The 26,221-nt window shown below is 38.9% G+C and overlaps 1 protein-coding gene across 12 annotated transcripts in view; it reads left to right on the forward strand.

Annotated features, from left to right (window-relative positions):
• Nucleotides 1-26,221, forward strand: part of METAP1D (methionyl aminopeptidase type 1D, mitochondrial) — an 82,671-nt gene that overhangs the window by 35,936 nt on the left and 20,514 nt on the right. For 10 of the 12 annotated variants that reach the window (XM_003309414.6, XM_063790580.1, XM_054679121.2 and 7 more), the window contains one exon: nucleotides 25,793-25,950. In XM_003309414.6, the coding sequence (XP_003309462.1) occupies nucleotides 25,793-25,950 (158 nt within the window). Of the gene's footprint in view, nucleotides 1-16,584; nucleotides 16,698-25,792; nucleotides 25,951-26,221 lie in introns of all 12 variants that reach the window. The other 2 variants (XM_024354951.3, XM_054679120.2) reach the window with 1 other exon arrangement.

Here is a 26,221-nt window from a genome sequence, read left to right on the forward strand (position 1 = left end):
CCAAATCTCTTTCATCCCCTGGGTAGCCACTATCCTGACTTTAGTAGTATTCACTTTCTTGCTTACCTTTATAGTTTTACCACTTGTGTATAGATTCCTAAACAGTGTGATTTTGTTTGTTTGTTTGTTTGTTTTGAGACAGGGTCTTCTTTGTCACCCAGGCTGGAATGCAGTGGCATGATCACAGCTCACTGCAGCCTCAACCTCCCAGGCTCAAGTGATCCTCCCACCTCCACCTCCCAAGTAGCTGGGACCACAGATGCATGCCATCATGCCTGGCTAATTTTTAATTTTTTTTAGAGACAGAGTCTTCCTATGTTGCCCAGGCTGATCTCGAATGCTTGGGCTCAAGCAATCCTCCCACCTCTGTCTCCCAAAGTGCTAAGATTACAGGTGTGAGAGACCACACTGGGACTGATTTTTATATTTTAAGGATCCATTTATATTGTATCTGTAGTGAATTCATTTTTGTTGCTGTATAGTCTTCTGTTTTAAGAATTTATGGCTGGGCACGATGGTTCATGCCTGTAATGCGAGCACTTTGGGAGGCCGAGGTGGGCGGATCACTAGGTCAGGAGATCAAGACCATCCTGGCGAACACGGTGAAACCCCATCTCTACTAAAAATACAAAAAGTTAGCTGGGCGTGGTGGCGGGCGCCTGTAGTCCCAGCTACTTGGGAGGCTGAGGTAGGAGAATGGCGTGAACCCGGGAGGCAGAGCTTGCAGAGAGCCGAGATCGCGCCATTGCACTCCAGCCTGGGCGACAGAGCGAGACTCTGTCTCAAGAAAAAAAAAAAAAAAAAAAAGAATTTACTGTAATTTATTCTGTAGTTGATGGACATCTGGGTTGTTTCCACCTTTTTCTTTTCTTTTTTGTCGCCCAGGCTGAAGTGCAGTGGCGTGATCTTGGCTCAATGCAAGCTCCGCCTTCCGGGTTCACGCCATTCTCCTGCCTCAACCTCCCAAGTAGCAGGGACTACAGGCGCCTGCCACCACGCCCGGCTAATTTTTTGTATTTTTAGTAGAGACGGGGTTTCACAGTGTTAGCCAGGATGGTCTCGATCTGCTGACCTCGTGATCCGCCTGTCTCGGCCTCCCAAAGTGCCGAGATTACAGGCGTGAGCCACCGCACCCGGCTTGTTTCCACCTTTTTCTATTACAAACAGTCTGAGTATGTCTTTTGGATGCACTTCTGTATGCATTTCTTTTATGTGTATACCTAGGATTGAATTAGTGACTTCATAATTGACAGGCAGTTTTCCAAGGTGGTTGTACCAGTTGACTCTCCAGCAGTATTCGAGAGATCTTGTTTTCCCACATCTTCAACCTGTACTTGGCATTGTCAGACTTTTAAATGCTTTATTTTAAAATATTATTAGTAAAACAACATAGATAAGTTTACTGTTGTCTCTTACTTACATGTACTTGTAATGTTAAAGTCTAGGTTTTATGGCTGGGGGCGGTGGCTCACGCCTGTAATTCCAGCACTTTGGGAGGCCAAGGTGGGCGGATCACTTGAGGTCGGGAGTTCAAGACCAGCCTGACCAACATGGAGAAACCCTGTCTCTACTAAAAATACAAAAACATTAGCTGGGCATGGTGGTGCATACCTGTAATCCCAGCTGCTTGGGAGGCTGAGACAGGAGAATCGCTTGAACCCGGGAGGCGGAGGTTGCTGTAAGCCAAAATCGCGCCGTTGCACTCCAGCCTGGGCAACAAGAGGGAAACTCCATCTCAAGAAAAAAAAAAAAGTCTAGGTTTTACTTGGGGGGTGTGTGTGTGTGTGTGTGAATATTTCAGAGGTACAGAGACTCTTTCTGGTCATCGATATCTACTTGCTAAATTACGTCTTCCTACCTAACAACTGCTACGCTAGAGACCAGAAGGAAAAATAGTAGAGCTTTAAAAAAGGAGAGAGCATTTTTGTACCTTTTTCACTTGTTGTGATATTAAACCTATGAGTGATAGCTCAATTTATCAATTGCTACATGCCAGGCGCTGTGCTAATGAACTCTTAAGACATGTAAACTCATTTAATCTTTACAACAGTTTATTTCCCCATTTTTTAACAGATGAAGAAACTGAGGCATTAGATGGTTAAGTAACTTGCTGAAGATTGTAAGCTAGTAAATCATAGAGCCAGAGCTGAAGCTCAACAGTTGAGCTTCACTGGTTCCATCTGGGTTCTGAACACTTAATATCTAGACCTCCTACCCCGTTGGTGAGTTCTGGTTAGTGACATTAGTCCTCCAGAGCCACCATGTTTTGTCTCCGGGTGGCTGTATTTGAGCTTGACATGTTGTTTCTGGTGCTAACAGTTAGGAAAGCAGGGTTGCTTGAACTTCAAGACAGAGACTTACTTCCTTTCACTTGCTGTAGAAGTTGAAAGAAGCTGAAGCAGCATGAGAATCCTGGCTCTGGGGCTGGTACAGCTATTACAGGAAGGGACAGGACTTGGCCCTCTCTTCTCCTCTCTAGATTTTCCTGGGGGTACTCAGCCTTCATCTTCTGCCACTTAGGGTTTGAGTGGAAATGGCCGAGAATATGTGGTAGGAAGCAGTAAAGTGGACATTTCAATTTCCTTAATTGTCCAAAAATGTGGAATATGTTATCCTTTAGAAACCATGTTGTAAATTGCAGCAACATTCCCAGGCCAGTGCAAAAAACCTATAATGTGGCCAAAATATATGCTTACAGCTGTATTGTTTCCTAGTTTTTTGTTTTCATTGCAATTGTGTAGCATTTTATTTGTCTTATGAGCTACTGGGCTAGCTGAGAACTTAGCCACATTGTTTATGTCGGAAAATGCATTCCAAACAGCTAAGACCACGTATTTATCTTAGTGTAGAGCTAACTATCCATAGCTTAGATCATTGACTACCTGAACACTCTGCTCCAAGTAAACTGAACAATACCATCACCAATTTTTTGACGGTAAAGAGAAAAACATCTCAGTAAGATAGAGAAACATTTTCTATGGATTTACTGTGACCGAGACCAAATTTTAATTAGCTAGGATATTTTTTAAATTGTAGCATTATATAAATGCATCTGTTTTTCATTTGTTACATATGGGTTTTTATTTACCCACCCCCCTAAAACATTGAAATATATTCATGTAGCTACCTGAACCACTTGTAGATCTTCAGACTTGTGCGGCAAAAGGAATGATAATTATAATCTGCTTCAGGCTACAGGCTAGAATAATTCAAAAGGAAATGTGCATTACTAATGCAGCAGAGCTCATAAATTCTCAATGTCAGTTTGCCATTTATGCAGTCAGTCTGGTTGGCCAGAGGCAAAAAGACTAGGGTTACATAATATTTATGAGGTCTGAAGTTAGCCATCACCAAAGCCAAATATTGCCAGTGTTTCAGATTACTCATTAAAGTCAGCATCATCTAGTCACGCCAATGGAGTTGGGAGCAGGGTGGATTTGGCAGTGATGAAACATTAGTTATAAGTATAAATTCTGTCCATTTTAGTCCACTACTACCTCCTTTACAGGATTTATAGCCTTCCTATTTTATATATTATCCCTGAGATGCCTACCTAAGGAGGGTTCCCATACCATTCTGCAAAAATCTACTTGCCACCTAAGGTTTCATAACACAAAAGTGGGAATGGGACTTTCTTTGCTCTGCATTGTTTCTCCAACCCTCTTCATGTTTAACTCCTGAGAAGACCTCCTGCCTCTCTGTACATCATCACAATGGCCAAGTCTCAAAAACTTTTAGATCCCAGCTAGCACCTTATGTCATACTGTGCTCAGAAATAATTAAGTGTCCAGACCCATACTCTTGTGCTCTAGTGCACTTCAGGAGTTTGACTTGTATAGGGTAATGAGCAGCTACAACTCCAGGCCTCAGGGTTACTCCCAGGAAACACTGTGGCTGTGAACTCCAAATTAAAAATGTGTGTACAATTGTACAGTTTCCAACATCAAGAAGCACTAGTCCCTGGGGCTGTTCATAACGGCTTTCTTTGTATTTTCACAAAAGAACAGTCCCAGAATTAAAATAACCCTTTCATTTCCTACACATCACTTCTTAGAAGTCGTCAGGAAAGATGCGTTTTGGTATTATTGTTGATGGTGAGTTTTTTGTGGGGTGGGGGTGATGGAGCAAATACCTTTAAAACTATTTTTTTTTTTTTTTTTGAGATGAACTCTCGCTCTATCGCCCAGGCTGGAGTGCAGGGGCTCCATCTCAGCTCACTGCAACCTCCGCCTCCCGGGTTCTAAAGCAATTCTCCTGCCTCAGCCTCCTGAGTAGCTGGGATTACAGGCACCCACCACCAGTAATTAGTCCCAGCTAATTTTTGTATTTTTAGTAGAGGCGGGATTTCGCCATGTTGGCCAGGCTGGTCTCGAACTCCTGACCTCGTGATCTGCCCACCTTGGCCTCTCAGAGTGCTGGGATTACAGGCGTGAGCCACTGCACCCAGCCAAAACTTTTTTTTGTTTTATTTTGTTTTGAGACGGAGTCTCGCCCTGTCGCCCAGGCTGGAGTGCAACTGCCTGCCGGGTTCAAGCGATTCTTCTGCCTCAGCCTCCTGAGTAGCTGGGATTACAGGCGCCCGCCATCACGCCCGGCTAATTTTTGTATTTTCAGTAGAGACGGGGTTTCACCATGTTGGCCAGGCTGGTCTCGAACTCCTGACCTCGTGATCCACCCACCTCAGCCTCCCAAAGTGCTGGGATTACAGGTGTGAGCCACTGCGCCCGGCCGAAAACTTTTTATTAGTGAGAAAAGTTTTAAGGATTTCAGTTAAACCAGGATTATAGCTTAACTTTAAGGATTTCATTTTACCCCTTTCTCTACTTTTACCTATATTTAAAAATATTAAAAAGTCTGTTTTTTTCTGTCAACTATATGGCATAGTGATTTTCTTCCAGACTAGTAGGTGGAGTCGGAAGTAGTATTCTGAAACATGTGGAGGAAACTACATCAGGAGAGCATTTGCCCCAAGGGAGCAATAATGAGAGGATCCCCACACTCTCTTCGAAAATTTTAAGACATACTGCTACTCCCAGGGGGAGATCAAACTAAATACACAGCGTTTTAGGAACTAGAGATATACAGAGTCCTTGTTCAGCAGAGTGGCAGATTTGTTTTAAGTTTATTTTTGTTCAAAGTTTTTGATCTCTTTTACGGTTACAAGACTAGGGGAAATATCGTAATTGATTGTGCTATTTGCTTTGATACATTCAGGCCCTCTTTTTTTTTTTTTTTTTGAGATGGAGTCTCGCTCTCTCTCCCAGGTTAGAGTGCAGTGGCACAACCTCGGCTCACTGCAGCCTCTGCCTCCCGGGTTCAAGCAATTTTCCTGCCTCAGCCTCCTGAGTAGCTGGGATTACAGGCGCACACCACCACGCCCGGCTAACTTGTGTATTTTTAGTAGAGACGCCCGGCTAACTTGTGTATTTTTAGTTTCACCATGATGGCCAGGATGATCTCAATCTCTTGACCTTGTGATCCGCCCGCCTCGGCCTCCCAAAGTGCTGAGATTACAGGCGTGAGCCACCACACCTGGCCCATTCAGGCCCTCTTGTACCTGATAGCCACAGTATACAAGAACTGAAGGAGTCTGAGGCCCCCCAAAAGCATATTATATAAAGCAAAAACAAACAAACAAAAAACCCACTTAAGGCTGGATGCGGTGGCTCATTCCTGTAATCGCAGCACTTGGGGAGGCCGAGGTGGGTGGACCATGAGGTCAGGAGTTCAAGACCAGCCTGGCCAATGTGGTGAATCCCTGTCTCTACTAAAAATACAAAAATTAGCTGGGCGTGGTGGTGTGCACCTGTAGTCCCAGCTACGTGGGAGGCTGAGGCATAAGAATCGCTTGAATCCAGGAGGCGGAGGTTTCAGTGAGCCGATATCGTGCCACTGCACTCCAGCCTGGGTGACAGAGCAAGACTCTGTATCAAAAAAAAAAAAAAGAAAGAATCCACTTAAATGCTCATCATTGGTTAAATAAGGTGTTGTGTGACCTGTCCATAAAGGAATTCATGAAACAACTAAAAAAGATCATGTAGATCTATATTGTTTTGTTAGAGACAGGACCCCTAACACTGAAGACTGGTTGCCCCCAACTCAAGCCAGATACATAATTCAAAACCAAACAAAACTAAGCTTTAAATAAGTAAATACAGAATAAGAATATAAAAACGTTTTAATTTCCTAACTCTAATTATTTTATATATGTATATATATTTCATCCCCCAAAAGAAATGACCTAATATATATATATATAGTTTTTTTTTTTTTTAAGATGGAGTCTTACTCTGTTTCCCAGGCTGGAGTGCAGTGATGCCATGTCAACTCACTGCAACCTCCGCCTCTCACATTCAAGCAATTCTCCTGCCTCAGCCTCCCCAGTAGCTGGGATTACAGGTGCCCACCACTATGCCGAGCTAATTTTTGTATTTTTAGTAGAGATAGGGTTTCACCATGTTAGCCAGGCTTCTCTTGAACTCCTGCCCACAAGTGATCTACCTGCCTCGGCCTTCCAAAGTGCTGGGATTACAGGCATAAGCCACTGTGCCTGGCCAGAAATATATATTTTTTCATTTTAAAAAATATATGTATATATACATATATGTGTATATATGTACATATATACATATGTGTATGTGTATATATGTACATATATACATATATGTGTATGTGTATATATGTACATATAGACATATACATATATGTGTGTATGTGTATATATGTACATATAGACATATATGTGTGTATGTGTATATATGTACATATATACATATATGTGTGTATGTGTATATATGTACATATATACATATATGTGTGTATGTGTATATATGTACATATATACATATATGTGTGTATGTGTTTATATGTACATATATACATATATGTGTGTATGTGTATATATGTACATATATACATATATGTGTATGTGTATATGTACATATATACATCTATGTGTGTATGTGTGTATGTACATATATACGTGTGTGTACATATATACATATGTGTGTGTACATATGTATACATATATGCGTGCATATGTATACATATATGCGTGCATGTGTATACATATATGCGTGCATGTGTATACATATATGCGTGCATGTGTATACATATATGCGTGCATGTGTATACACATATGCGTACATGTGTATACATATATGCGTACATGTGTATACATATATGCGTACATGTGTATACATATATGTGTATATGTGTATACATATGTGTACGTGTATATGTGTACATACGTATACATATATGTGTATGTGTGTACATGTGTATGCATATATATGTATGTGTGTACATGTGTATACATATATGTGTATATGTGTACATGTGTATACATATATGTGTATATGTGTACATATATACGTGTGTATGTACATATATTTACATATATATATATATTTTTTAAGAGACAGGATCTCACTTTGTTCCCCAGGCTGGTCTCAAACTCCTGAGCTCAAGCAATCTTCCCATCTCAGCCTCCCAAGTAGCTGGGATTATAGGCACCCAGCTATGAGAAATATTTTAAATATCAGATCCTTACCAAAAAAATAGTATTCTTTTATTGGAACTTCACTTGGTTTGCACTTCCAACACCTGTTAGTTTATCCAGTCAGGCACTCCATATTTGGAAGGAAGGAGGATAATATTTGGGGAGAGGAAAGGTAAGAGAGGGGTGAGTTGGCAGTGATGGAAAGCAAAGTCAACCCCACTTGGTCACGACTCACTAACCTCCAATGGAGAAAGTGTGTGAGTCTGCATGTATGTTTGATTTTTGATACATGAAAGAACATAAAAATATGACATTCGACTATTATACTTCAATTTTTAAAACTTAAGTTTTTTAAAGAAAAGTACGTTTAATGTTTTACAAAAATTATTGTATTTATATTTAATAGCATTATATTCCATTATAAAAATTTCATTTATTGTAGCAACCAAGGAGTTAAAAAAACCCAAGGATAGACAAATAACAAGAAATGTACAAGGCCTGTATGGAGAAAACATTAGATCTCCAGTGATGGACATTTAAGAACACTGTAGGAAATGTGAAGGCATTTCTTATCTTAAAGAAGACGTTAAATATTTTAGAGTCAACTGGACATGGTGGCTCACGCCTGTAATTCCAGCACTGTGGGAGACCAAGGCAGGAGGATCACTTGAATCCAGGAGTTTGAGACTAGCCTGGGCAACATAGTGAGACCCTGTCTCTACAAAATAAAAAAAAATATTGGGCATGGTGGCATGTGCCTGTAGTCCCAGCTACTTGGGAGGCTGAGGCAGGAGGATTGCTTGAGCCCAGGAAGTTAAAACTGCAGTGGGCTATGATTGCACCACTGCACTTCGTCTGGGTGACAGAGCAAGACCCTGTCCCCCCAAAAAATTATAGTCATATTGTCCTTAGATTAATCCATAAATTCAATGTAAACCCAATTTTGTGGCCAAAAACACTTTAAATATGGTGGAAATACAAAAAGCAAGCTGAAAAGATAGTTGAAACAATGTAGTACACACATTTAATATTTGTAATTCACAGAATACTCTTAAAAATAAGTCAGGTGGGCTGGGCACGGTGGCTCATGCCTGTAATCTCAGCACTTTGGGAGGCCGAGGCAGGTGGATCACGAGGTCATGAGATCAAGACCATCCTGGCAAACATGGTGAAACCCTGTCTCTCTTAAAAATACAAAAAAAAAAAAAAAAAAAAAAAAACCAAAACAAACAAAAAACCTAGCTGGGCGTGGTGGCATGCACCTGTAATCCCAGCTACTTAGGAGGCTGAGGCAGGAAAATCGCTTGAACCTGGGAGGCAGAGGAGGCAGTGAGCCGAGATCGTGCCACTGCACTCCAGCTTGGTGATAGAGCGAGACTCTGTCTAAAAAATAAAAATAAAATAAGTCAGGTGAAGAGGCTGGGCGTGGTGGCTCACGCCTATAATCCCAGCAATTTGGGAAGCCAAGGAGGGTGGATCACTTGAAGTCAGGAGTTCGAGACCAGCCTGGCCAACATGGCGAAACCCCATTTCTACTTAAAATACAAAATTAGCTGGTCGTGGTGGCACATGCCTGTAATCCCAGTTACTTGGGAAGCTGAGGCAGGAGAATTCTTGAACCTGGATGGTGGAGGTCGTGCCACTGCACTCCAGCCTGGGTGACAGAACGAGACTTTATCTCAAAAAAAAAAAAAAAATCAGGTGAAAAACAACCCAAGAGACCTAATAGGAGACTTCACAAAAGAGGATACAGAAATAAACAAAGGAAAATATCTTTAACCTCAGGAGTATCTGAAGAAAAATAAGTAAAAGTGAGATACCGTTTTTCATTTATCAGACTAACAGATTTTAACATTAAACTGTTGGTAAAGGTATTGGAAATAGGCATCATTAGGAAGACAAGTTGCAGTGTTTGTGAACAGTTTTGCAAATGTTAAAGTTTGCATATTTCTTAACCCACAAATACTACTTTTACACATTTAAACTAAAAAGAAGTCATCACTTGTGCAACTGTACTTGTAAAAAGCACATTATATAAAGCAAAAAAATCAAACCAAAACAAAAAGGACCTACCAAAATGCTCATCATTGTTTAAATAAGGTACTATGTGATCCCTTCGTATAAGGGAATGCTCCAAAACCACTAAAAAGGATCCTATATAAGCCGGGCGCGGTGGCTTACCCCTGTAATCCCAGCACTTTGAGAGGCCGAGGCGGGCAGATCACTTGAGGTTGGGAGTTCGAGACCAGCCTGACCAACATGGAGAAACCCCGTCTCTACTAAAAAATATAAAATTAGCCGGGCATGGTGGCGCATGCCTCTAATCCCAGCTACTCGGTAGGCTGAGGCAGGAGAATCACTTGAGCCTGGGAGGTGGAGGTTGCGGTGAGCCGAGATTGTGCCATTGCACTCCAGCCTGGGCAACAAGAGTGAAACTCCGTCTCAGGAAAAAAAAAAAAAAAAGGATCATTCATATATATATACACATATATATACATATATATGTATATATATGTATATATATGTGTATATATGTATATATATGTGTATATATGTATATGTGTGTATATATGTATATATGTGTATGTATATTATATATGTGTGTGTGTGTGTGTGTGTATATATATATATATATGACGGAATTCTTTAGTGGTGATTTGTGTGATTTTGGTGCACCTATGCTGCTGTGTATTTTTATACATACGATAAGCCTGACCCTACTCTTGGGGCTCAGCCTCATTTAGATCTGGGCTTCCCAAATTTTATTTTTTTTTTCTGGAATCAAAAAAGTTTCAAAGATTGCCATGTAATGCTTTTTTTTTTTTTTTAAATTACACTTTGGTATCTCAGAAATCTCTTTCTGTGGGTGTTTACTTTGATTCTGAAAATAGAGCTAGGGTCTTGAAGTGGTTTCTGAATAAATGATGAAACATATGTTCAAAGTCTGTAACTCTTCCTTCTCCTTAACCACATCCTAGATAATCCACTGATGGAAAGTGTCATTTGTGTGAATAGATTCTCTAGTTTTAGTTTTCAAGGACTTTTTTTTTCATTTTAGCTGTCTGGATGATTAATGTGACTAGGAAAATACTGTTGACCCATTTAAATCATGTCAGACAACATCCATTGCTCATCTACATAATGAAATACACACTGAACATTACAGCTTAACTGTGGGAGGCAGTGAACTACAAAATAATGTTTTAGTCATTTAGATTATGAAATAAAATATAAGATATTAGGACTAACTATAGCATTAAATATTAAACTCTTCAAATGGTAATTGTCAGTAAAAACAACTTTTAAACCAAAACAACTAGTAGCATTTCTGCTTTAGTAGTTAATTAGAGGAAGTGGAGGTGGTTGCATGCAACAGTATTAATTTAAGAAAAGTCTTTATGTGAAAGTGTCTGTTAATATTACTTGACTATTATGGGACTTACTGTAAATAGTTGAGTTTTTCAGTTAATCAGTGGTTGTGAAATAATAGTTTTCTGACAAAATTAGAAAAAATTGTTTGACATTTTTATCATAGTTTCATTAAACGGTCTCCGAATAATTTTAAAGATAACTAATTTATAGCTGAAACTATTTCAATCAATGATCTAATAACAAAGATAAGCTTTGACAGCTTTAAAAATATTTAAATTTTGTAAGGACATCATTTGCACAGTGATTAAATAAATGCAAAATTTAAAGGTACTGAATTTAGGCTATCAGGTTTCCATGGTTACACCTTTCCAAGTTATTTTGTGTATTGTGTAAATAGGTCTGTGAGTCACTGGTAATTATTTGTTTTTTTGTTTGTTCTGTTGGTAATTCTGTGTTTAACTGAATTTAATACAGTTCACACGGCATGCTTTGGTTTATGTATATTTTAGTGTTTGTGATTGACAGTGATTGAGCGTTTCTTATGGAGTGCTTGCCTTTTTTGTCATAAGTGATGTATGTTGGTAGTGCTTGAAATGTAAATAAGTTCTTCCTGTATCACTGTTTAATAAACAGGAATTTTTATGCAAAGAAGACTTCTTGATACATTTAAACAATAAGGTTTGTTGAGCTCTGAAATATTTCTGCTAAACAGATTGTGCACCAAGACAAATAGGTTTAAATTCTTACAAACTGAGGTTACCAAGGGCAACATTAAAGTTTATGGCTAAGCACAGCATTGACTGAATGGTATTTAGTAACAGAATAAAAAAGGCTGAATTCTTTTTTTTTTTTGAGACAGGGTCTCACTTTGTTGCCCAGGCTGGAATGCAGTGGTGCAGTCTCCGCTCACTACAGCCTCAGCCTCCTGGGCTCAAGTCATCCTCCCACCTCAGTCTTCTGAGTAGCTGGGACTACAGGAGCATGCCACCAGGCCTGGCTAATTTTTGTGTTTTTCATAGAGATGCGGTATCACCATGTTGCCCCCGGCTGGCCTTGAACTCCTGAGCTCAAGGGATCCACACACTTTGGCCTCCCAAAGTGCTCAGATTATAGGCGTGAGCCACTGCGCTCAGCCAAAATAGCAGCATTCTGATCTAACTCTTAAAATTGTTTGTGATAGTACACTTTACAGGGAATGTCTTCAATGCAAAGTAGAATCTTCCTATAACATAATTTCTCCCATCCCACCCTTTGCACAAATTTAAGAAGTATTCTTATATGTTTAGAAAGATATGATTCTTGAAAAAAGCCAGGGCCTTTTATGGATGTAGGAAGGAATTTTCCTTAGACCTCACCATTAACCATCAGCATACTAGCAAGGGCCCAGCAGGAACTCTCAGGAAAACATCAAAATTAGGCTGTCCGTAATTCATCCTACTGAGTGTGAGCCTTCTCTCATACACTACAATCATGAAATGCTGTCCAGTTTGTAAAGTGTTTCTACATCTGCAGTCTCATTTGGGGTTCAGGTTGGCCCTGTGATGGAGTGAGGAGAGGCCCAGTGCTTTGGATAGTGTCACTTTTAAGTAGCAGCTCTGGGACCCAACCTAGGATCTCATGATTACTTTGTGAATTACTTGCTTTGTGGATTATCCAAGGCACATTTTAAAATTCAGGCTGGTTTCTACCTACTGATTAGTCCATTTTAGAGTGACCTCCTCCCACAGTCAGGTAACCAATGATAGTAATTACCATTTATTGAGTGCTTACCTTATGCCACTTTCGATATATCATGTCATACAATTATCATAGCAACCCTGTGAGGAAGGTATTATTATCCACATTAACAAATGAAGAAACTAAGGCTTAAAGAATTTAACTAACTTGTTTAAGTAAACCAATAGTACTCAGAGAAGGAAAACCAATTTAAACAAGAGCTCAAGTGAATATAAATAGGAAGGCATATCTTTTGGAGGAAATTCTCATGGTGCATTCACAAGCAAAATATAAAATTTTAAATTTCACACTGTTTCCTTCTTTTTTACCCCCAAATTGACTATACCTTATTAGGCATTGAAGAGTTGAGGTTTCTTTGTAACACTCCAGTAGAAGCATACTTCAAAAAGTGTCCCATCCCCTCAGACAATAAATATGTTTCAAATGTTTTACACATCAAATATTTTGGTATTGTGGCAATATTAAAAACTTTAAATATGAGATGATGAATTTGTCATTTTACTGTGTGAATAATCTTGGTGTTGGCTAAGGTTTTCAAGTAATGTGTTTTCAGATATGAGAAGCAAGCAGCCTGCTATATACAGATAAAGAGTACATGTTTTTTTGGTGGTTGGGGTGGTTTTAATTTTTAACGTTTTTAAATTTTTATTTTATTTTAACTTTTTTAAGGCAGGGTTTCGCTCTGTTGCCTAGGCTGAAGTGCAGCAGCACAATCTCGGCTCACTGCAACCTCTGCCTCCTGGGCTCAAACAGTCTTCCCACCCCAACCTCCCAAGTAGCTGGGACTACAGGTGTGTGCCACCATGCCCGGCTAATGTTTGTATTTTTTGTAGAAACAAGGTTTCACCATGTTTCCCAGGCTGGTCTCAAATTCCTGGACTCAAGCGATTCACAGGCCTCAGTCTCCCAAAGTGCTGGGTTTATAGGCGTCAGCCTGGCTTAATTTTTAATCTTTAGTACAAAAAGTAACAGATAGTTGAACATTCATATCCTTAAATATATAAGTATATATATTTAAATAAATGTTTATTTATATTTATGTTTACTTATATACATATATTTACTTATATACATATTTATATTTATGTTTACTTATATACATATACATACACACACACATATATATGGGCCAAATTGTAAGCAGGCATCTATGGAGCTCCCCTTTTAAGCCTGTGCCATTTTAACACTTTGTACTTTTTGAATTAATACCAAAAACTGTCAAGTGAGTATTCATATGGCCAACCAGGTATACCTAGGAGAATTGAGTGTAAAATTATTTGGGCAACATAACTATACCAGTCCAAAAAGCTGCCTTCAGAAAATTTGGAGCTTTTGCTTTTACTAAAGAGGTTACTGTATATTTTCTCTTTATTTTTCTGGTTGAAAATAACTCCTTGATGAGTGATCTTGGCTTCTGTTGTCTTGAATCTGTGTACTCAACTGCAGAAGCTTGGAAATATATTGTTTTCCTGAAGCATTAGCTTTCTCATTTTAGGTAGTAATTATTGACCTATCTACCTACCGATTTACCACTCCTATTGACTGGTTACAGGGCAGAGACAAAACTCCTACAGTTGTCAAAATACCACGATAAGATTGATATTCAAATGTTTTCTTTCTATCCCATGCCTTTCACTTAGAGATGTACAGTGAAAATCTTCTCAGGAAGTTTAAGATGTAGGGCTTTTTGTTTTTTGTCTTATTTGTTTTTGATATTGATACTACAATTTTGGTCAAAGCTCTGAGCTATTTCATCCCAATGGTTTGCTTGTGTGGCAATAACTTTCAATGGCCCATTGAAAAGAAAAAAGGAAAGAAAGACATCCAACAATATACCTAGGGCATGCTGTATCTAGAATTCAGTTGACACTATTGTAATATGAAGACTAAAATCATGCTCTTTTCAAATGCTTTAATATAATTTAAAAATATATTAAAGCTGTGCTTTTGATCATAGATTATAAGCCCTCATATCTTCTGTTATTGGGTATTTTAATACAAAATAACTAATATTTTAAGTAGTATATGACAGTAGTATTTATGAATAGTCTGGAGGTTTTTTTAAGAATTAAAGAAGGATTTTGTTACTATATCAGTTTTTTTTTTAAAAAACTCATGATGTTTTTATATAGACTTTCTCTAAAATTCAGTTCCATGTGTGATTCCTATGAAATTGCTCTTTCTGGTTCTGATTTGTGTGCTTTAATATAAAATCATTCTATTTTCCTCTTCTTTAACCAAAGTGTGTGAGGTAACAGGAATGTTTCTTTTGAGAGACTTTGGAAGGTTGAAATTTGCCAGATGTTCTGTGCTAACCTACAAGTGTGCATTCCCTGGGTAGCAGGACTGTGTGAAAATCTTTCCTATAACTTTGACAGAGCATTTGGTTTTGGTTCATTTTAGTGTTGTGCTTCTACTCTGATCAGAGCTTGTCTTTTATTCTGTGTTTAAATGATATTACGGCATCCAGAAAATCTGACAAAGAAAATGATATTTTGATGACATTTTTCACAGGGCTCAACTAGAATGAATTATTACATTTTAACCACGGCCCTAATAAACAGCTTCTTTATTTCCTCTGTAAGGATACAATATTTCTTTGTCCAAGAAGTTGCCTGAGTATATGTATTGTTGAAGTGCTAAAAAGCTGCTTTTCTCTAAACTTTAGCTGAGAGACAATGGGATTTGCCAAGTATATACCATTTCATTGTGACTCAATACTTTATAAAGATGAATTTAATTTAAATTTTGAAGTAAACTTTTTTTGTCTCAAATGGAGAAATTCCATGCAATAGCCCTATTGTACAAATTAAACATTTCTATGTAACTTCTACTTATCCACCAAATGATCAGCTTTTAGTTTTATACTTGAGTTCTGACTATAATCTTTGGCACCCTTCCCCCAGCTATAATTCGGCTAGCCTAAAGGAATTTTTTTTCCTAGACTCACAAGCAGGAGCCTATATTATTAAGTAGGAATGTTTATAGATCTGTGTTTCTAGAGTAGGTTGAGGTGTTTTAGTTTCCCAAAAAGAGGGGAATGCTTCTTGTTTTAAATACAGATGCCTGTGTGCTGGTGGTGTACATTAGTGAATAATCACATATTAACAGATTTAGCTTTTGTAAAGAAGCAAAATGAAGTGTTTTCGTAAACCATTTCTGAACTTGTCATTGATGTTATACTCTATCAGTTGCTATTGATAATTTTATTTAAAGGAGGAGGTATATAGTATAGCGCCAACTTCCTGATTAGGCCTTGGGGAAGGTCATGTTTTGCAGTGACCTGGGCACCACTCTTAAATGTTGTTATTATTGGAAGAGGGTACCCTCAGGCTGCTGCCCTTCCTCTCCCCAGAAGCGCTCTGTGACTGACTTTCCAGTTCATCTTTTCTAGAACCAAGACTCCCAGGCTGTAGATGAATTCTGACATCTACAGACCAGTATCCATCTCAACTTCATTTGAGGTGAATTTTATTAGTAGTAGTGACCCAGTCCTACCTTAATATGAGAATGATGCATCCTCATAAAAATTGCAAACTTAGAGCAGTAAACAACTAGGATAAACTTTTATGTTTCAGCATAAAAGTGAGTTATGACTTTTTTGTCATTTAAAATATTGCACACATTTCCTTTTTATTTCTGTGGGATCTTTGTTACTGTTTTAGTGGTCTTAAGTAAAAATAACTTCAAGGACAACACGGTTGGATGTGAAGTAGAATATTTGTTTCAGACAAGTATTATGCCCACATATTTTAGATTCAACTATGTGCTTTATTTTCAGCATTAAAGAAAATGAGCTGTTTTCCAACACCTGTATACCAACTGGGCCTGCATCCTCTTTAGAAATGTTGTTTAATAAACACTGTGGCGTTATCATCCAGAGGCTGTTGCCAAATGCTGTTAATTAGGCCAAAAAAATGTTTTTTAAAGGTTGGTGAAACAGATCCACTTTTCTCTCTGTAATGGCATCTTAGCTTGAAATCCAGGAAGCAGTGGTGTATGGTGTCCATATCCATGATTTCCTGCATTGGAGAAAAAGTGTGGAAAGCATCTGGGGAAAAGGAGGCTCTTTACCAGCTTGTTTCCTGTAAGTTCAATTGGAAGACCTTGTCTGTGCAAATAGATTTCAAAATAGAGCCTGCCCTTTGACTGTCTCCATAATTACATGGCTCGCTCTGTATTTTATTTGGCAGCCAGAGCAGTTAACCCCTGGAAGGAAGGGGCTGATGGTATGGCCAGCTTGGCTTCCCAGGCATGTCCATGGGAATGAATAAACCACTGTTTGGAGAAGCCCATAGCTAAAAACACACTAGAATAGTCTGTAACTGAACTGAAACTCTTTTAAAACAAGTTTACTAATGTTTATTATGATCGGTTAAAAAACTTAACTTTGTCCTTATTGTGTAGATTATAGAGCTGTATTAATTGTTTTAAAAAATTGGGAATTGGGGGAGTTCCTTGTTGCTTTGATGTAATCAACATCTGTCAACAGATGAATTTGCTTTTGTTTAGTTTCAAGGGCTCTTGTCCTTTAGCTTTGCCCAATCAGTATCTGCTTCAGCCTGGGGCATTCCCTAGTAGTGCATGTGGTTTTTTTTCCCTCAGCAAATGCATAGGTTATTTCTTGTGAAATGTGAGCTTCTCTTCTGCTTTATAGTTGCCTTGAGATGGGAAGAAACCTTCAATCTTTCTCATTTATTTTGAAACGTACACCTTAGTACTAGATTATAAAAATCAATAAAAGAGTTATATCAAGTGATGCAGACTATTTAATTTTTTTTAGCAACATTTGTACAAGTTATGAAACATGTCAAGCAATCAGTGTTTTAGGTCAAGAAATATAAGGCATGGATGCATTTGCAGTGTTCTCATGGACTTGAAGCACACAGCGCTGTAAGAGCCTGTGCTCCTACTCTGAGTAATTGGTTGGAGTTCATGAAGTGTGATCTTTCTGTGGGTCTAAATCAGCACCCCGAAAATATATTCCTATGCTATAGTCCCTTCTGAGCTTACTGTAGGAGGCAACATTTTTAAACAGTTAAAAATGTATCAGATTGCTGTCACAAAGTAAGTTGGGTTTTTTTTCTTGTTAAAGTTAATATATTATTAAGCAAATCATTTGGTTTAAAATTAAAATCATCAATGAATGTAAGAACCATATTTGAAAATGAATTAGCAAAACATTGTTGTTTTTCTCTCTTGGTAATCATAAATCATTTAAATCTGGCAGGCATTCCTCTCTTCATCCAAAATAATTGCCTCCATTTGTAAAATCAATTAGATGTTAACATGCTATAAATAATAGTTTTGTTACTAGACTTTGGCATTTACTGATCATTATGAAAAAATATATTCAGTAAGACATTTTACAGGGTGTCTTTTAAATCACATATTATCTCTGGTTGACATTGTTAGCTAATGTAAAGTAGTGCCAAGCTACATTATTGTGTTGTTTTCTACCCAGATATTTGATACCTCTGCAGTGTAACGTAACTGAGGATTGATGGCACACTGCAGGGTGAAAGTGCTTCCCTGGAAACATACAATGAAAAATACATGTGTTGGTAGTCCAAACTTGAGTACAAATGTACTTTGTTCAGTTTTACAACTGCTTAAAATAATAAGCATTTTAAATGTCTCTTTGAAAGTTCATTCAGACCTCTCCCTTAAAAATACTTATTGACCAAAAGAAAACTCACATTTTCAGGGATAAAATCAGCTTAATTAAGGGTCATTAGTAAAGGTGCACATGAAAACCCAGGGCTCCGTGGGTGAAATGGAAGCATTTCATTATGTGGTATAGAATGCATGAGCAGATAACAATTAAAATGGACCCCGAGTAAGAGGCCAATAAATATAGGGCATGTTGCGTGCAGCAACATTCGTTATTTAAAATGCATTCCTTCTGGCCAGGCATGGTGGCTCATACCTGTAATCCCAGCACTTTGGGAGGCCGAGGTGGGCGGATCACGAGGTCAGGAGATCGAGACCATCCTGGCCAACATGGTGAAACCCGTCTCTATTAAAAATACAAAAATTAGCTGGACGTGGTGGTGGGCGCCTGTAATCCCAGCTACTCGGGAGGCTGAGGCAGGAAAATGACTTGAACCCGGGAGGCAGAGGTTGCAGTGAGCCGAGATCGTGCCACTGCACTCTAGCCTGGTGACAGAGCAAGAAGACTCTGTCTCAAAATAAATAAATAAATAAATTTAAAAAATGCATTCCTCCCTCCATCATACTTGAATTCTATAATCCTACCTTCAGATTTAACCTATAAAGGAAAAAAAAATACAGCTTTTAGAAATGGATGTTATTACTGAATATGAAAATATTTAAAACCATAACCTAGATTTACATTCCAAATACAAATTTTAAATATGAAAAAATGTGCTGCAGGATCCAGAGGACATAGAGCAATTTCAAGAGATGTTCAGACTGCACAGTGTGCTCTTCCATGGAGTGCAGGAAGCAGTTGCCTATAATTTTCAGCGTTCAACTCAGACTAGGTGCTGATAGAATTTTTGTAACACTAAAAATAATTCTTATCATTACCTTTGATAACAGTAACTATTCTAGTATTCATAACAAATAACATGTAGATTTACTCCCTAAGAAAACCCTATATAGAGTTGCTGTTAGGTCATCAACAGTAACAATACTACGATCATCTCTTGCAAGATCAAATTAGTACAAAGCAACTCCTCACTGTTCTGGGCTCTCCTACTCCCCTGAGGTTTCTGGTGATTTCCCACTGGTGTCTCTAAAAACATCAGATTAGTCCACTTGCCCCTTGTAGTAATTAGTACACACCTGAGTCTTGTTTCCCCAAATAGCTTTACCAAAACACGGTGTGCAGTGAATCCTGAATGAATGATAGTGTGTGGGAGACGGAGGGACCATTTCTGTCTCTGAAGATGGTCATCATGCATCAAATTTGTTGTAACATTGGTGGTAGCAATTTGGAAATTAGATGTAGTTATAAGGTATCAGCAGTGCTTTTGTCAAGAAATGAATTATATAGGAAATTCAAGAGACCATTTCTACATTGATCTACATTAGTTACTGTAGTTCGGGTATCCTTTCTGTGACCCTGAATATAATGGAGACTGGGGATTTTAATTTTGCTCACTCTGCATTTAGAAAATTTACTACTTATTTATATTGTGATAAACAAAATTGAGGGCCCGCCCCTCTTTCTTTGCCAGGCTAGTTGGAGGACCATTATCTTCTAAAGGTACCATGACTTATGCCCATTTCTTCATTTCACCTGTGAAAACACCAGATTTTATTTCTAATAAAAAGATGGAATCATTTGTAATGAGTAGTTAGTGGAATAAACACAGTATGGCACCTTATTATCCTGTTGCCTTGTGACAACATTTGTAAGGGTGTCTTTTATCAGATTGAAAGAAAAGAATTCGTTTCAAATACAAAAGTGTCTTATGAAAGTGAAATTGCTGAATACAGTGTAGAACCATAATTGTCAACAGATTGGATATGTTCAGGCTGTGTTCCTGACGTTTCGAATTTTACCATCCAGTCATGTGTGGGTGTGTCTGCATCTTTTCGGCAGTGAGGCTGTCATTTGGCAGGACAGGTACCTTGGCAACACTGTTCATCCTAAAAGTGAATGTCTCAAAAGCCTCATCCAGATATCTAGTGGAGGCCTGATGACTTCATTATTCAAGTTTAAGTACATAGAAAAGATTCCCCCTATAATGACTGTGTACTTGAACTTGATAACACTGATAAAGATGATCTTTTGTGTAATCAACCACATTGAAAAAAATCTTCATGAGTCCTAAAATTGATCAGAGGCTACATCTTCCCATTTCCTGGGATGTAGCATGACAATCAGATGGTGCTGAATGAAGGCACACATTTCAGAGCTGAAGGGACCTCAGAGATTGTGAAGCCCAACTCTCATTTTACTGAGCTTCTGCATCTCACAGGGTAATGTCTTTGAAGTACTCAGCACCGAGCTTGGCACCAGTAAGCTCTTGGTCAGTCAGCATCCACTGTTATTGTTATTGCTCAAGATCACATAGCTCTTAGCAGGACCAGGGGTAGAACTTTCTGTCCAATGCTGTGCCACTTTGGTTCTTTTTTCATCATGCATAGCACTGTCTGATGTAATCAAATGCATTTGTTGATTTGCCTATGTCTGCCTCCCACTACAAGGATGTAAGCTCCCTGGGAGTAGGGACCTTGTCACCTCATTCACCACTGAATTCTCTAATCCAGAGCATGGCACATGCAATGAGTTCATTAAGTAGTTGTTGAATGAATGAAGGCATTTAGAGACCCCACAGGTAAACATGTTGAAGAATGGAGAAGGAAAAGGAAAAGAAGGGAGCATTTATGGAGCACCTATTTTTTAAAAGATGGTTTACCTATTTATGTTATCTCGGCAAATGCTCACATCAGCTCGTGGTAGGGAGAGCACTACTACTCCCATTTAATAGTGAAGAAAATGAGTCTCAGAAGTTTTGGTAACTCACACCTGTTTGACCTCCAAGCTCATGCTGTTGTCACTACCATAGTGCCTCCCAACTGGATCATTTCTAAGAATTTTCATGAAAAGTGTCTTCATTCTAAATGCTAACTAGTTACATGATATTTACATTTTTCATGATAAAAAAAACTGACCTTGAAATCTAGTCCCTGAAAGAATACATTATGTAACAAAACACACTAGCGAATAGAACTCATAGAGCCCCTGCACACTGCTGAGAGGCAACTGGAATGGCAGACACAGCCCTGGATTTGGACTTACAGGATTAAGCTTGGGGCCTGGTCATTGGTTACCAGACTTGTGAGCCTTAGTTCCTCATCTATAAAGCAGTGATGTTAACAGCTACCTGCCTAATGACAGAGCTGGTAAGAGGTAATGTATGTAGAGCACCTAGCACTGAGCTTAATCTAAGTGTCCATTAAATTTTAACCACTGTTATTATTACTATTTATATTAGCATTAGCATTATTAATAGTAATTATAATACTTTCCTCAGAAGAGAAACACTTGTGAGTTTGTGTCTTGTATGTGGTCCTGCCTAGCAATGCAATTAGGGAGGTGGAATCATAGATTGAGTCCACCTGTGTCTTTCCAAATTTTCCATTTCATAGCCACAGACTGTCCAATTAATAGTTCTGGCAGCCACCTCCCCAAAGCATGTGTTTGGTCAGCGAAGGCAGCTTGGCTTAAGGTAGTGGGTGGATTAGGCCAACCCATCACCACTTTTGGAAAAATAATAGTAGTAGTAACAATAGTTTTGTGATGCCTTTTCAATTTTCTGGGTATTTCCCTCTGTTTTAGCTCCTGTTTTTTCTCATGCCTCTGAGAAAAGTAATACATTTTGTAGAGGCAACTTAGCCTGCTTTCCCTCTCAGCTTTGGCACTTACTGCATGTTCCTTTGTGTGCCTCAGTATCTTCAACTGTGACATGGAGTAATAACAATTCACAATTCATACAGTTTCTGTGAAGATTAATGAGCTAACATATGTAAAGTGCCTAGTACAGTAATTGAGACATAATAAGTGTTCAGTATTAGAAACTATACTGGAAGTCATGTTTTCTTTCCCATTTTATTTTTTGTGCAGTCTTTTTTTTTTTTGAGACAGGATCTTACTCTGTTGCCCAGGCTGGAGTGCAGTGGTGTGATCATAGCTCAGTGCATAACTCAGTGATCATAGCTCCAGGGCTCAAGTGATTCTCCTGCCTCAGCCTCCTGAGTAGCTGGACTCCTGAGAAGCTGGACTGACTCCTGAGTAGCTGAACTCCTGAGTAGCTGGACTACAGTAGCTGATGGCCCAAGCCACCACTTCTGGCTAATTCTTTTATTTTTTGTAGAGGTGGGATCTCACGATCCTCCCACCTCGACCTCCCAAAGCGCTGGGATTACAGGTTTTTATGTATTCTTGAAAGAACTATTATTTATTGGGTCTCTTCTAAATGCAAGATGCTTTCACATTTCTTATTTCAATTCTCACCTGAGACTGAAATGAAGAAACTTGTGCAGGGCCACACAGCTAATAAGTGGTAGAGCTGAAACAAAAGTCCAGGCTTCTGCCTTCCAACTGTCTGCTTTTCCTAGGACACTACCCTGTCCCTCATATATCAGTTGACAATACTAGGGTTGGTGATATTGTCATTAGGGAAATATTATACTTTAAAAGCTTTACAGAATACATACCTGCCTCTATCAAGCAACTTTTTTTTTTTTAGAGAGACAGGAGTCTTGCTTTGTTGCCCAAGCTGGTCTCAGACTCCTGGGTTTAAGCAATCCCACATCAGCTGCCCTCCAAAGTAGCTGGAACTACATGTATGTGCCACTGTACCCGAGTTTTGTAACTTCTTTTTAAAGAAATGATATTACTGACATTTTGTCTAGTGCTTGAAATTGTTTAAAATAGTACCAAAAACACCTCTATAAGTTAGATTCAACAATATTGCAGTCCACTTTAAGGAGGGACATAATTGAGTGAAACCTATCACCCTGAATCACTGATCATTGCGGTTTGTTTGCATCAGTGCCTTTCCCCAAGTCAATTAGAGATCCAGAGTTTTGAAGCCAGTACTTACCTGCAATTCACGTTTTCATTATGTTTCACAGCTGAAATGTTACTCTAGGCCAGTTCTCAAGCTTCGTGTGCGTCAGGATTACCTGAGGGCTGGTTAAGGCACAGATTGCCCGCCTCCATCACCAGTTTCTATGTTTGTAGATCGATACGGGGCCCAAGAATTTGCATCTTTTTTCTTTTTCTTTCTTTCTTTCTTTCTTTTTTTTTTTTTTTCTGAGAGGGAGTCTTGCTCTGTCACCCAGGCTGGAGTGCAGTGGCGCGATCTTGGCTCACTGCACCCTCTGCCTCCCGGGTTCGAGTAGTTCTCCTGCCTTAGCCTCCCGAGTAGCTGGGATTACAGGCGCGCGCCACCATGCCCGGCTAATTTTTGTATTTTTAGTAGAGACAAGGTGTGGGATTACAGACGTGAGCCACCGCACTCAGCCTTGCATCTTTTTTCTATGTGACATTATACTGCTGGTCTGTGAACCTCATTTTAAGGACTACTGCTCTAGACCAGGATTCAGCAAATGTCTCCTGTAGAGGGCCAAAGAGTATGTTTTTTAGGCTCTGTGGAACATGTGTTCACAACTACTCAGCTACCACTGTAGCTCAAAATCCTCCATAGACATTTGTAAGCAAATGAGGGTAGCTATGGTCCAGTGAACCTTTTATGTATGGGCACCAAGATTTGAATTTCATGTATTACAAAATATTGGGTTAAAAAGTTTTTTTCAACCATTTATAAATGTAAAAACCATTTTTAGGTTTTGTGCTGTATAAAAACAGTCAGCAGTCCAGATTTGGCCCTTGAGCTGTAGTTTTCTGACCCCTGCCATGTAGTTGTGACCTGTTGGGGACTTCTAAAACTATTGTTCTGGCCAGGTGCGGTGGCTACGCCCGTAATCCCAGCACTTTGGGAGGCCGAGGCGGGCAGATCACGAGGTCAGGAGATTAAGACCAGCATGGCCAACATGGTGAAACCCCGTCTCTACTAAAAATACAAAAAAATTAGCCGGGCCTGGTGGTGCGCGCCTGCAGTCCCAGCTACTCTGGAGGCTGAGGCAGGAGAATTGCTTGGACCTGGGAGGCGGAGGTTGCAGTGAGCCAAGATCGCGCCACTGTACTCCAGCCTGGGCGACAGAGTGAGACTCCGTCTCAAAAAACAAAAAAACAAAAAAACAAAAAAACAAAAAACAAAAAAAAGATTGTTCTAAATATGAAAGTAATAAAATAAAATGAATCAAAATGTCTTCCTGGCTGGATGCAGTAGCTCATGCCTGTAACCTCAACACTTTGGGAGGCTGAGGTGGGAGGATCGCTTGAGCCCAGGAGCTTAAAACCAGCCTGGGCCACACAGCAGGACCCCATCTCTACAAAAAATACAAAAATTAGCCAGGCATGGTAGCACGTGCCTGTGGTTCCAGCTACTCAAGAGGCTGAAGTGGGAGGATTCCTTGAGCCTGGGAATCCAAGGCTGCAGTGAACCATGATCGCACCACTGTGCCTTAGCCTGGGCGACAGAGCAAGACCCTGTCTCAAAAAAAAAAAAAGAAAAAGTCTTCCTCTCTACCTCTAGCCCCAACCACATGCCACAGAAAGAGCCACTGTTTACAAATATCAATTTCCAGAAATTTTATGAGCACGTGCAAGCTTATATAAATGTATAAGCTCCTTTTACATTAATGGGCTTTTTATATGTATTTGTTAAGCATTCACTTTTTTCCTAACAGTGTATTGTGACCTCTTTCCATATCAACACATAGAGATGATGATTTAGCCTATCCTTTTTAATAGCTCCAGAATTTTCTGTAAGTATACCATAATATATTTAATCAGTCCCCTACTGGTATTTCCTATTTGGAAACATTTGAGTTGTTTCCCACTTTTTTTCTATCACAAATAATGCTGCCATGAGGGTACATCTTCATTCATCCATCAGTGCATAGTGTCTGCAGGATAAAGTCCTAGGAGATGAACTGCTGAGTCAAAGGATATGTGCATTTAAAATTTTGATAGACATTTCTAAATTCCTGTTGTGAGTACTTCGAACCCTATATTCATTTTCTTTCAGTGTTATACTTACATTTTTGCTATTTAGTCTTTATCTGACTTGAACATTCATCACAATGAATTTCAGTATAATGCCTCACTGCACGTGAACTTAACACAGAGTAGTAATCCTATGGAGGGCAAAAAGTGCAGCTGGCAATTTGTCCGTGATTCTTGAAAGGAAAACGGCTTTACAGAGTATAAAGCCATCAAAACAGTGCCCTGAATCTAGGGTCGTCTTGGACATTGCCACATAAGGTATTACAGCAGAAATTGTTCTTTTTACAGACCTGGTGCTTAGCAGATGTTTCTATATGTTTGTTTCCCGTTAGAGTAGAGTTTTCCATTGTCACGCATTTATGTAAACATAGTATTAGCTAATAAATACGCTGTGTTACTATTGTACTAGAACTCAGAATACCACTGTTTTCATTTCTATTTGGGGCTTTTCCTTTTTCAGTCAATAAGGTATTAGAATAATGATTTAATAGACAACACCACAACATCTTAAAGTGGAGGACTGTGTTAGGTTGGTTTTTTACTTAAAATATGTCTGTTTCTGCTCATAGGTTCTCATAGAATTTTCTCTTCACCACTCAATCATATCTACTTACACAAGCAGTCAAGCAGTCAACAAAGAAGAAATTTCTTTTTTCGGAGACAAAGAGATATTTCACACAGTATAGTTTTGCCGGCTGCAGTTTCTTCAGCTCATCCGGTTCCTAAGGTACTGTATTGCCTATTATCTCCTGCTTTTTCCAGCCAAGATAAAAGTTGACTGCAGAAGTGATCAAATATTTTTGCACCTTTGATTTCTGAGCCATTTGGGTTTTAATTTTCAAACTAGGTTTGTGATCTAAAACTGTGATTTGAGAAGTTTTAATATCCTGCAGTTCTATAGCATTAATTTTTTAAAACAAAGCTCTAAGCTTTCAATTGCTTAGAGTATTTAGAATTAAAATTTTTAACATGAAATTTTCTATATTAAATTTCTAACA

Source organism: Pan troglodytes, chromosome 13, assembly GCF_028858775.2.
Source record: "Pan troglodytes isolate AG18354 chromosome 13, NHGRI_mPanTro3-v2.0_pri, whole genome shotgun sequence".
In the NCBI taxonomy this organism is placed as follows: Eukaryota; Metazoa; Chordata; class Mammalia; order Primates; family Hominidae; genus Pan; species Pan troglodytes.